Source organism: Salminus brasiliensis, chromosome 13 (assembly GCF_030463535.1).
Source record: "Salminus brasiliensis chromosome 13, fSalBra1.hap2, whole genome shotgun sequence".
NCBI classification, from domain to species: Eukaryota; Metazoa; Chordata; class Actinopteri; order Characiformes; family Bryconidae; genus Salminus; species Salminus brasiliensis.
In genome coordinates, this window is record NC_132890.1 from 31,977,730 (window position 1) to 31,991,399 (window position 13,670).

The 13,670-nt window shown below is 44.9% G+C and overlaps 2 protein-coding genes across 2 annotated transcripts in view; both read right to left on the bottom strand.

Annotated features, from left to right (window-relative positions):
- Positions 1 to 13,670, bottom strand: part of fam219b (family with sequence similarity 219 member B) — a 179,995-nt gene that overhangs the window by 148,689 nt on the left and 17,636 nt on the right. The window lies entirely within an intron of this gene.
- LOC140575499 (AT-rich interactive domain-containing protein 3B-like) overlaps positions 1 to 13,670 on the bottom strand; it is a 55,639-nt gene that overhangs the window by 38,255 nt on the left and 3,714 nt on the right. The window contains exon 3 of the mRNA XM_072695848.1: positions 11,382 to 12,008. Coding sequence (XP_072551949.1) covers positions 11,382 to 12,008 — 627 coding nt within the window. The remainder of the gene's footprint in view (positions 1 to 11,381; positions 12,009 to 13,670) is intronic.

The window sequence follows — 13,670 nt, forward strand, 5'->3', positions numbered from 1 at the left end:
GCTCAGCGGTTAGAGCGCCAGGCTATCAATAACAGGGTTGTGGGTTCGATTCCCGGGCTTGGCAAGCTGCCACTGTTGGGCCCTTGAGCAAGGCCCTTCACCCTCTCTGCCCCTAGTTCACTAGTGTGTGTGTGTGTGTGTGTGTGTGTGTGTGTGTGTGTGTGTGTGTGTGTTCACTACCACAGATGGGTTAAATGCGGAGGATACATTTCGCTGTACAGTGACAAACACGAGCACCTTTACCTTTATCCTTAGTTCTCTTACAGCTACCTTAGGCACAGACTTACGAGAAAGCATAGGCTAACAGCTAATGCTAACAGCTAATGCTAACACACCAAAATATCCACTAACGGCTAAAGCGGAGACGTAGTTACTGCTTCCTATGAAGCTCACCCTGAAGGCAGTTCTCTTACAGCTAGCCATCTTCAACACCACACTCCCTGCTAAGGCACGGACTTACGACACAGTATTGGCTAACTAGCTAACAGCTAATGCTAACACAGGTGAACAGTTAGCTAGCGGTCAGTGTTTTGGCAACGCTGTGACGCACCGCTGCCTCATGATGCTCTTCTTTAAGAGCTGAGGAATCTCGCTAAAGCTGACCAGACAGAAAGATATGGGCACTGTTTGGTGTTCAAACGCTCATTAGATGTAAACAAACAGCATTAAGCTTATTTTCACAACAAATGCTTAACAGTCTAAACGCTTGGCCCCCCAGGGCAACGTGGTAACATCCGCTTTCTCGTCAGAAACGTAGATATTAATAGTAAAAAGTTTAAAGTGGAATAAGATGACCAGGCTGGCTTCTGGATCTCGGATAAATAGACCTGGATAAATGAAGGTTCTTTGAAGAACCGTTTAATGGAGGAATCTTGAACGAGCCACTTTGCAAAGGAGTGTGATTAGCTTTTTTTTTTGTTGTTTCCTTTTCAAGAACTATAATCATTTGCTCTTGGCCTGGAAGGAATCTTTATTTTTGGGTTCCCAAATTGTTAAAAAAAATAAAAATAATAATAAATAAATAAATAAATAAAAAGTCTATATCATTACCCAGTCAGATAACACGGGGTGGGGGGGAATAGGAAGAAAGGGAGGAGGAAAAAAAAAAAAGGAAGCTATGCTATGACCACACACCCCCCCCCCACCCCCCCACCCCAAAAAAAAACAAAAAAAAACACACACACACAAACACACACTAGTGTCAACAGATGTCCTTGTTGAGACTGTTCTCCTGTTTGAAAGAGTTAACTCTTTAATTCTGGAATGTTTCCCTTGGGTGTGGCGGAGCAAAGCTGAGACAGGACGATACGTCCCCCTCCCGAGCCCCCACCAAATTCACACCCCTCGCCTCTCAATCCGTCTCTTCGCTTCCCCTCCCCCACCTCCCGCCGTCCTCCTACATTCAATAACTCTATTTCTGGCTTTCAGGAATCTCCAACGCTCCAGTGTTAGTTGGGGGCAGGATCGAACAAGCAAGGAGGCCACCAATGAGGTCTGCACATAACACATACATACACGCCGACTTACTATAAACACACATGCACTTATACTTCTAGTCAGGTCCATAAGTATTCGGACAGTGAATGTGTTTTTTTAATTTTGTCTCTGTGAATGAAGCAACCCAGATGTTACTGATGTGTTGACCTTCAGCTTTAACAAAAATATTCCATTAACAGCTATTGTTTAGATGAGATGTTCGGCCAGGCCATTACTGTAGCCACCTAAAGTTGCTTCTTGTTTGTGGGACTTTCAGCCTCAGTTTTGTCAGTGTGGGTCGACTGTGCTGAGGCCGGGTGACTGACTCTGCCATTTAATTTTTTTTTTTTTAACTTTTTTGGTTTTAGGAAGCTCTTTGGTTGCCTTCACTGTATGTCTGGGGTAATCATTATCCATCTGTACAGTAACGCACCAGCAAATAAAGGCCTGACCCAGTATTAGTACAGCATGAGCAAGAAACAAACAGTACTCAGAGTGGTCCAGTGGTCTAAGGCGCTGCCAGTACAATCCGAGGATCACCGCTTGCCATCAGCAGCTGGAGTCCGATGGAGCACAATTGGCCTTGCTCTCTCAGTTGGGTTGACTGCACCACCTCCCCACATTACTCCTAGTGTGATGTTGGTCAGCATTCAGCAGTCAGGAGTCTGTTAGCTGTTGTATCGGAGCTGGGGAGCCACGTCCGATCCCCCCCACCCCACACCCCTGTGACCTGGCTACCCTGGGATGCTCCGTAGTTTTGCGTCAGAGACACATGCTTCACTCTCCTAGCGTTGGGGGCATTGCTAATGAAAGGAGTTCACATGAAACGTGTAAAAGTGATGCATGCCACCTTCAGATCAACACAAACGCATTTGAGCCTACCTAGAATGACGCACTGGGTCACTGTGCTCTCATCACAACAGACACTCAAAATGTACCCCATAATCACAATGAAGGAAAACCAATCCCCGTCAGGTCCCAATCCATCCCCGGTGAGTGTTTCAGCAGTGGATCCCCATAGGATGATGGAAGGCTGCAAAAATGAAGCCATCTGAGGCCTCCAGCTAATGATGCAGAGCACAGGCTAATGACACATTCACCTACAAATTCCTCAATGCAGTCACAAACACACGCACCATTAAAGAAGCAGCACACACACACAAAATTGCCAAACTGGCTAGGGATGCTCAGTGCTTCACTAGCTATGAAAAGGTCAGTCTGTTAAAATACAGACATGACCTGAAGGACTCGCGGAAAATTCAGAAACACAAATGATCTGCAGCGCACTGTCCGCTGTCCGCTGTGATTGGAATCCAAAAAAGAGACGTGCACTAAAAATAAAAAAATAAAAAAAATTTTATATATATATATATATATATATAACAGCCAGCTCACACCACCAACTGTACCTCATACACTCATCAATACTAGCCACTCAATATTAGTTCTCTGCTTAACTTCTAAATGTACACACATCTACACACATCTCATTACACCTAATAAAACATTAGCACCACCTGCCTAATATTGAGTAGGTCACCTTTGTTCTGCCAAAACAGATCTGACCATTCAAGGCACAGACTTCACAAGACCTCAGAAGGTGGATCTGGCACCAAGAAGTTATCAGCAGAACCTTCGGGTCCTCCAAGTTGTGAGGTAGTGCCTCCATGGATCGCATCAAGAAGAAACCTACAGATATGGACCCTTTATCAAAACGTGACCCACTGCAGCTCAAAGCTGCTTAATGAATCAATCCTAAAAGAAGAGCAGCAGGAAGCAGGTCAGTAGGCCTCGACGTGGGGGTTTGTGACTTCTCACAAGTTACACTCTCACTGTTCATTCACGCTGAGGTCAGAAGTGTGAGTGACGGGACTTGGGGTAGGCTTCTAAACAGGACACCTGGCAGACAGACAGACTGACACCATTAGTGCAAAAATAACAGATTTGGTTTTACAATGCGAAGGGGGCGGGGGCGGGGGGCTTGTCAACGACCTGGTCTGACTGGAATAACAGCACACGATGAGGCCTCTTTCGTTGGCGCGAAACAACGATAAACCATATCACAGGCATCTGAAGTAGGTCAGAAGACACACCTGCAGAACATTCGCACAGGAACAGCCTCACTCTAAACCACAGCGTGTGGCAAAGCACAGGGACTGCGCAGTGCATTGTGATAACAATGAACTCCATCAGCCTTTTATGTACCGATACTGCAAACAACTGCAATATGCAAATGATCGCTCCAGCAAATCACTCCGTTCTGTGAGCTGTGTGTATCCTGACCAACCTCAGGCAGGGTGGGAATTAAGGGGCGTTTAACACACTGGAAGGCAAATATAATTATGGTACAATATAATTACAATATACTTTTAAATTCTTTACATCTGGAACGGTGTTCTCTGGAATGACGGATCAGGTGCTCCAAAACCTCACAGCGGTGGTCCTCCAAAATCTACTGTAGTAGAAAGGTTTCTTCTTCCCTGGACAGTAGTTTTTTTTTTATGATTTCAGAAGAAACAACCAATGAGAAGGTGTCCCAAAACTTTTGTCCATATCGTGCAAGTGTTCCTGTTGCTCTTTTACACAGTAAGAAACAGAGTCTAATGGACACACCCGATTTCATACACTCGTTTTGCACCGGTGGGCGTTTTATACATGTTTAAAGGGTCTATGTCTTGAAAAACGTAATTTCTCACATTTTAAATAAAATAGTTTAACATAAACAAAACATACAGCCGATTTGATACAACACAAAACTCAAAAACAGGCTGTTTTGAAAAAACGATTTAAACTCTACACATACATCCTATAACCTATTCGCCCTGCAGCACATTAGCCCCACCCACTTACACGCTTACAGTTTTAATATAATAGAAGGGGTTTCAGGCTGGACTGCATTTTAAATGAGGCACAATACAGCCAATCAGAACAGAGCTTATTGTGTTAACATGCATCATGCATGCGTCTTAAAGGCACAGCAGCAAAAAACAAAAACTGGGGGGAGAAAATAAGACAAACGTAGGATATGGTCCCTTTAAGTCTTTGTAAAGCTTTTCTGTCTTATTTTACTATTAATAACTATTATAACTATTAATAATAACTATTAATAATAAATAAATAATAATAAAAAAAACACCACCTCCATATTTTTAACTCACTGCGCTGCTCGAATGTGTATCGTTACAGCCGTTCCACACTGGGGGTGGAGGTTCTGCCCCCGGATTTCCTCAATGCCTCATCCATCATAGATGAGGGATAAATGAGGCCAATCGTCCTCTCTTACACAAGCCTCATCGATTGACTGGGCAGCTGCCGCCCCTCACGTTGCCGCGGTGACGGCTAAATTATGCAACAGCAGCCCACCTTCAACAAACAGGCCTTCACTTGCTGTACCTTTGGATGAGAAGGAGGGTTTTGTGGAGAGGCTGATGTAAATCAGAAGCATGAGCTGGTGTTGCATATAGTACACACACACACACACACACACACACACACACACACACACACACACACACACAGCATAAATCTATAGAGAACCCTTTGGATTGAGTCTACTATAAATCCCACTCTGCCTTTCCAGTCTGTATTTCGGAGTCTTGACGCAGACATATGGTGCAGTTCGGGTGTCCAGCACACTGTCCACGCCACGTACCCTGTGATTAAAAGCCTATTAATCATTGCAGGATTAGCTGGGGGAGGGAAACCATCACTGGAGCTAGCCCCGGCAGGCAGTGAAGCGGTCAGCCCCCAGAGGACCCCAGGGTCACTGTGGGGATTAGAGAGGTCAGCTGTACGTCCCACTGTGCCCCAGGATGAGAAATCCACCCCCCACCGCACCCATATCGCTGGGTGGTGGAGGGGAGGGGGGGGGGTATGGGGGCACGTGCTCCTTTTATCCATCCCCCTTGTTTGACAATTATGTACTCTGCTGTTTAGGACCGGGGCAAGGTCAGAAGACATAAATCAATGCCACAAAACACAGTGACCTCTCGCTTCTATCGAGCACATGCACAGTGCTTCACCATGGCCTTTTGTACAGCCCTCACATTCATAGGAGAACAGGAACGCCATTAGACAAGAAATATTTAGAGCTCAAGCAAACCTGGAGCGAAAGCCTTCATTTCACTGGATGAAGTGTTCACCGCTCGCTCTCCAGTTAAAAGCAGCGTGCAATCAACATCCACACAACCACACAAAAAGGTGACCTAGTGGAAACCTGGTTTCATTAGTGGCCTAAACATTGCCGCAAACTAAACAGGCGCACACTAATGGACAAAAGTATTTGGACACATCTTGATTATAGAATTCTAGGGTTTCATTCAGTGTATAAAACCGAGCCCCTGGCAATGCAGTCTGCCTTTACACACATTAGTGAGAGAATGAGAGTTCCTGAAGAGCTCACTGAACTCCAGCATGGTTCTGTATGTAATAGGAGACATCGTTGCTACAACAACAACAACAACAACAACAACAACAACGTCAGCTGGTGAAATTTCCTCCCTCTTAGATCTTCCTCCATCAGCTGTGAGTGATATTACTATTGAACAGTAGAAGCGTTTAGGAGGAACCACAGAGAGCAGCTCAGCTACCGAGTGTCAGACCACGTACAGTGACAGAGCGGGGTCGGGGCCGAGTGCTGAGCTCAGAGCATAGTGCAGAAAAGCCTCCAACACTCTGCTGACTCAGTAACTCCGGCAGAGCTCCAGACCTGCTGCTGTCAGAGCTGCAAAGTGGGACCAACTCTCAAAAGCTCCTGTAAGTGTAATGTGTAGGTGTCCCAATACTTTAGTCCATCTAATGTATGCCTTTTAGGTGCAGCAATGCAGCTGAAAACCTCGGTGCTGTTGCAGACCCCAGTATGAACTGGTCTTATCAGTTAGTCACGTAATTTCACAGATTTTTAGCTAAGCATTCCTTTAGCCGCCACAGACCTTAGCTTCGTCCTTTCAGATAGGAATCTGCAGCATCCGGAGGCCCGACAGAGCCTCTCACACAGACAATACCACGTAAAACAGAGAGACGGAGAGGGAGAGACAGCCGGAGAGAAAGAAACAAACAGGCAGCGGGTCGAGGATCATTAAACAGCACTGTGCGACATAATGACCCGCCAGCAAACAGACAGACAACAAAAAGCAAGCAGACTGTTTCTCCCCATACAATAGAGCCTCCCAGGTCCCCCATTCATTCAAACGACCCTCCTCTCTCTCCCTCTGCGTGTGCGTGTCTCTCTCTCGCTCTCTTTCCTGATCAAAGCGCCAGAGTGACAGAAACAGCGTCATCCACACCTTCTCTACCGCCTGACTGATCTGTCTTTTATGGTACTAGATAACAATCTAACAGCTTCTCCAGTGACATAAAAGTTACATGGTGCGACTAGTGGTGGAACAACTGATTAGGGGTATGTAGGGGTACTAAAATACACCATGTGAGGTGCTAGTTCTCAGAAAATCACAGTGCAGGTATTAATCTATTTTCATTCCATTTTTTTTTTTATTAGGGCTGGGCGGTAAGGCCAAAAACGTAGATCATAACATTCAAAGTTTTGGCAGATTCACAGGATAGCACTGTATCTTCATTTATTCATATATGATTTATTTGTGACAGTAAAACTAATAGATTTGACCAATAGACTGCCTTCTTTTTGAACTAGAATGCTATTAGAAACAGTAGGCCTGTCCTTATAGGTTACCAGTGGCTTATTTTACTACTAGTCTTAGTACATATTTAACAAATCAAATATTTTTCAATAGTTTCACACCATTTTTGAACCACCTTCAGACAGTGCATGGCTCGTCTCACAGACTCTGCTGGTCAAAGACTTCTCAACTATCTTACAGGATTTCTAACTTCTGTTTTTCCTCCATAACCATGAGTTTGGCGACAAAAGTGTGCAGGTTTACTTTATATCAGGTGGGCGTAAGAAGAGGCTGGGGGTCCCTTAGGAGTACTTGTATGCTAACATATAAAGGGGTTCAATGCATCTGAATTACGCAGCTCTAAATTTCGTCCTGTACTTTTTTTGGGTGTATAAAGGTATGCTTAGGGTATGTAAGAAAAGAGAACTGTATACCAAACGAACCGCCATACCACTCTGCTCTTTTATTTATTTATTTTATTGCTTTTGGTTCTGTCTGTAGTGAACTAAATATGCTTCCATTATTTGTTTCACGTACTCGAATATCCCCCTTCACTCTTCATGACATCAAGGAGGGCATCAGGTCACACCACAAGTGGCATGGTCATTTCTGAAAGACTTAAGGGGTGATCCGATACACGTCTGATAAGAGTGGACGGATTAAGCGAATACACGCAGTCATCAGTCGCAGTCATTAGCTGCTGCCTCAGTTCAGTACAGTACAGACAGTCTAATTTAATACATTTCACTGCTATAAGACACCTGAAAGGCAACACCCAGCAGTCCTGCCCGAGGGGCTCATTTATGACCGACAGCTAAGCTGTTAAGACGATCATATGAACACTGGCAGTAGAACGTTCTGCCTTCGTTTGATTGGCTGGTTATTAAATGTCTTTTTCCTCCCCTCTCTGTGTGCCCTGTTCTGAGACCGTCCTATCCTGGCCGCCGCTCTTAAAATAGACATCAGTACAATCAATCACACACACAGCTCCTCCTATACCTCCTATACAGAGCAGTGCAGCACAAACAGCACCGCACATAACCTCACAATGATTCATCGGTTAGTATAAGATTTATTGTCCTAATAAATAAATAAATAAATAAATAAGTCAGACCAGCGGGTTAAGCTGGTTGACCAGCTTAGCATTTCACCAGCACAGGGTATGTTTTTCTTTAAGTTTGATGGTTTAGCTGGTCTACAAACAAGACAATCAACCTGACCAAGCTAGATCATGCTGTTCGTCCAGCACAAAAAAAGCTGAGACCAGCAAGACCAACATTACCACAGTGGTCAACTAGCACGACCAAACTCAAATCCCACATACAATATGCTGGTCAAGAGCTAGTTAACCAGTCGACTTACCAGCATTGGGGACGTTTTCACCTGGAAGACCAGCTTCTTAACCACCTTGACCATCATCACTGACCAGCTTGGACCATCTAAAAACCAGCTACAGGAAAAGCTGGCCTTGAGCTGGATTGTTCAGCAGGGTTTGCATAATACTTGTGAAGGAATCTGCCAGTCCAACACACAGAGTCCTAAAACGGCTCATTACACAAGTAACAACTCGCTCACAGCCCGTCAGAAACCTACGTCCACAGAAAGACTAAGTATCGCAGTTTTTAAAACCTACACTTTCCGAATACCCTGTTTGTTTGTGTGTGTGTGTGGTGGGAGGATAAAAAAAGCCTGAGAAGTTTTTTTAAGAATCCGAAGTGCGTGCAAACTAGTCTGTCAGCATTCGCAGCCCTGCGAACCAGAAGCATTTCGCTGCGCATTTTCCACGAAACTCTTCTGCTTAGCCAAGGCAAGTTAGCCAGCGGTGTTTATTGTATTTGCTAAACTAAAACGGAGATGAAAGGCTGACGGCGCTGTATTTTTACCGCTTTACTACAGTGTGACGGCGGTTTTAGCAGTTCCTCACTGTGCTGGGGTTTACCCTACTCATGTTTCTGCTGTGGGTGTTCGTTCTCTAAATGCGTGTGCAGATCACGCTCACTTTCACAAATCTTACAGCGACCCTTTTTACGCTATGTTACAGTCAAGCGGTTCAGAATGTCTTTGACTGTTAGGGTTATACGAAACTCTGCACTGCGACACCTGCTATATTGCGACACCCTATATCCTCCCTCTTTCCGTCACGTGATGGAAATGGGAAGCGCAAACACCGTAAAGCGGACTAATCGCCAACGTGATTCGGTTTGAACAATAACCTAAAATCCATTTCACCTTAATTTTCACTGTTTTACTTCGACAATGTGAATCGTCAAACCGTTGTTCTTAACACTGTGTCAAAATGTCCCGGTGAATGAACCAATGCAAATGCTCCCAAATGATGTGGAATTACTCAGACTTCCAGGTGTTTTCCATTTTAGAGATACAAACACTAGAATTACATCATCCAATTCCCAGCCAGTCGATTAATCGATTATAGAAATCATGGTTAGTTAATAATTGTTAAACTGTGCACCATAAAAGAGGAAACTGAGGTAAATTTGGAATAATAGTAAAATAATGATGGTGAGAAAATGAAGGAAATATAGGGGAGGAAATGGCCTAATTAACCGAATAATTAAATATTTGAAAAATATTCGATAGATTAATCTGGAGTCACGTCAGAAACCGAAGAAGGCATCTCTAATCGTTCAAGCAGCCAAATAATCAAACAAAAGAGGAGAATAATCAGAGATTCACAGAAAGTTAAGAAGGTCTTTTCCTTCCAATGGAAAGTTGCCGTCCTGGAGATACACTTTTTTTGCGTGACAGTGATGTGGCTCTATAATCCTCCCTAACGTCTCTCTTTATAGAGGAGACATCAGGGCTCTTTGGCTCTAGTCCTGCAAGGCTGGTGTCCACCGATGTCTAATTTCCCTGCCTACGGCACCATAAAGAGCTCTGCAATGCCCTATGATGCGAATGCAATACATGAGGACAGTCAAACTGATTGCCATCCAATATAGCAAGGGTGAGAATTAAGCCGTCTGGGTGCTGGAGGCACTGTGACGAGGCATAGTGGGAGGAAACAATGCAGAGGGTTGTTGGTTCCATACAGAAGCACCATGTTTATAATAGAGATATGTGAAGGCTGAAGGTTTTAAAGGTCTGAGGAACCTTCACTTGACGCATCAGGTTCCTAACTTGCACAGCTCTATTACAAATACTTCTTTAGGACCCTTTGAAGCACCTCTATATTTTCGAAAACGTCATGCCCAGGGAGAATTTGGCTAGCGTACTACTACTACTACCGGCTGTTCCAACACCAGTCAAACATGCACACACACTCCTGCTGGGTGTTTCCCCATACTCTTAAAATCGGCCCAAATACCTCTTTACATGCTCTGGAGTCTGGCCAAGCCCTGCTGAGCTTCTGCCAGGAGCAAGGGAAACCGAGAAAGAGAGATCACAAAGTGAAAGAATGACGTCTGAGCCCTGGCCTCCTGCCAGGACACACTTCCAGGTTATTTTCCTGGCTGACAGCAGCCCGCCAACAGCAGCAGCTCAGCGTGTGGGAGATCAGGGCATAGCACAGAGGTCTGAGGATAAACCGGTGCTGAAAACACTCAAGCAAGCAGATCTCTCCTCATCCTGAGAAGAGGTCAGTGACTTGTTAATGTTGATATGTTGATGCACTGTTTACCCTGAAAACAGACTCACTGAGGACCTTCTGACAGACTGCAGTAGGAAGTGTAGGGGGCGATATACGGCTTCTACAATTTCGCTGCATCATCAAACCAGACATTTCTGCAGTTGCGCAATCACAATTTGGGATGATGGTGGTACTCTGATTGCACAAAGCTTGGGAAACCCAAAGAAGGCCTGATGGCCATAAAATACGAAATTGGTGAATGATGAAGATAAAACTTTGCACTAGAAGATCAGTCAATTCACAGCTAGTCGATTAATCGATTATTGATAAATAATCTGTGTGCAGCATTAACAAAGAAACTGCAGTAAACATGAATTACAGCAAATACTGATGGAAGAAAAGTGCTAAAGAAAATGAAAAGGAGGCACAAAAGGTGCAATGAATCGATTAATCGATTATTCGAACAATTATCGATACATTAATCAAGAACAGGAATAACTGTTCCAGCCAAGGCTGGTAGTCGCTCGAGTCTGTGTATGAGGAAACTGAAGAAGGTATAATAGTTCAATTCGACAAATAATCAAATAAAAGTTGACAGATTAATCGATTCCAGAAATCGATTAATCGCAAGTTACAGCGCTCGTCCTTTAAAGAAAGACTAGAGGAGGAACTCCGAAACGTACCTGTTTGTACTGATCCTCGTAGCCCCAATCAGCCTGACCGTTAGGGGACGTAGCTGATGACGGCCCCACTGGAGACAGCCCGTCTTCAGGCTCCTGTTTGACCTTGACGGGGGGTGACGGTTCTCTTTGGGACCTGGGTGCTGGCGCTGGCGTCCCGGTGTAGCTCCCAAACGAATGGCCCTGCAACCTGGCAGCCCCTTGCTGCAGCGCCAACGTCTGCTTTCTCAAAAACTCCAACCCACTGACCGCACCATCCTCTTCCTCGCTGCCTTCGTCTCCCTCCATCATCTCCTCATCATTGTCATCATCAGCCACATCGTTCTCGTCATCTTCGTCTTCCTCATCCGAGTCCCGGCCCCGGCCTTCCCCATTGTCCCGTTCAGAGTCCGCTCTGGTTTGCCCCTGGATCTTGCTGGCCAGACCAACCCCGGAGGCTCTGGCAGCGGCCAGAATGGCCTGCTGGGCAGCCACCTGCTGAGCGTACATGATGTGGGCCTCTCGGAGGCGCCGCTCCTTGCGTTCCATCTCCAGCCGCGCCTGCTGTTGCCTCTGCAGTTGCTCCATCACGGCCTCCAGCTTCACCCCCGCCGAGCCCCCCTGGGAGTAGCCACCCCCTAAACTGCCCTCCTAAGGGACACGGAGAGAGAAAGGAAGCAACAAAGACGTCAATGACCTGCCATAAAGGCACGACTTCAATTACGACTCAAGCTGGGCCTCTGAGGCTCGGTCGGGAGGTCTCAGCTGGTCACTTTGCTACAGTTATTTATAACATTCGACATCTTACCTCCAACATATCTCCACCTCCAAAAACATTCACTGCAATCTAACACTCTATACGGAGCTAAAGGGTTCCTTGGCTTGTGAATAGTGGAACCCCTTTTGGTGATCTATGCAGATCTGGAGCTTTCCAAAGTCCCTTTAACAAGGCAAAGAACCATTTAAGCATTCTAGCGGTTCTTCAGCCACCACTACCCTTACAAAAGAACCATTTAAGAACCATGGAAAATACATGAAACTTTGGTTCTAGGTAGTGATACACCGATTCGGCTTTTTCAGTTCTGATACCGATACGATACATAAACGTTGTATATCAGTCGATACTCGACGCCAGTCCGATACCATTGTTATATTAGTCAACCGTATACCTCACCATGTGGAAGAGACTTAAGGCATCAGGATTGACTTTAACAATACATTATATAATTAAACAAAGTCTTAAACCACCAAATTAAAGTGAAAGGATCAGTTCCATGGATCGGCCTAATTATCCGATACAGCCAATTTATTAATATCAGGACCGATACCCGATCCTAATATCAGATCGGTGCATCCCTAGTTCTGGGAGGCTAGGGTCCTGCAGAAGTTGGTTTGAGTTTGCCCACTCGAACACACCTCCTAACCCTAGTCATTAACTTCAGAGTTGTATCAGGAGTCTCTGACCAAACTATGTAGGACAAAGGCTGTCCAGGACCAGAATTGGACATCCAGATCATACACTGACTAAGACCAGACATGCGCCGACTGTCTACATCTCTACTCTAGACACACTGGATCCGAAAAATGAGACTGCATCATCCCAGCCCCTCACAAACCTCCTAAAACTAAGGTGCTGCAAATGGTTATTTGAGCGCTACCACAGAAGAACCACTTTGGCGAGTGTGTGAGGAACCATTTGAGACACCTTTACTTTTTGGCTGACCATTTTCTCTACTAGTAAAGAGAGGGGGGACATTCTACCACCTAGACCATATAAAGGTGTTTACAATGCATTTGCTGATGTCCCATGAAAACATGTATCTCCATTTTCTCCTCCATGGCTTAAACCCTGTAGCTGCTCTGTACACTGTGTCAATAGTCCTGGATAAATGGGCCAATGGGAACGCTCTAAATGACTTGCTATAAGCTCAGTCATAAAGTTACATTGACCTCCATTCAACGTTAAGGCCATTTTTGCCTTCTCCTGTAACATCACTGTTTTGGAGATGCATGTTTTTTATGGGACAGCAAAGATATGTTCAGAAGACTTCAACATGAGGTGATGTCAGCCTGGACCCCAATGGAGGTGGTTTTTATTAAACCAACATGGCTGATTTAGGCCAAAATGCTAGATCTAACTTTCTAATCTTAAAGTATTTCTAAGGGCATGCCATTTAGACAGCCAATCAGCAGACTGTAGATTTTGGAATAAGCCTGCTTAGTGACTCACTGATGAGGATTTGACTACCTAAAGGAAAATAAAGAAAATGTACACAGTTGGGCACATTGCTAAACACTGCTCACCCAAATCTT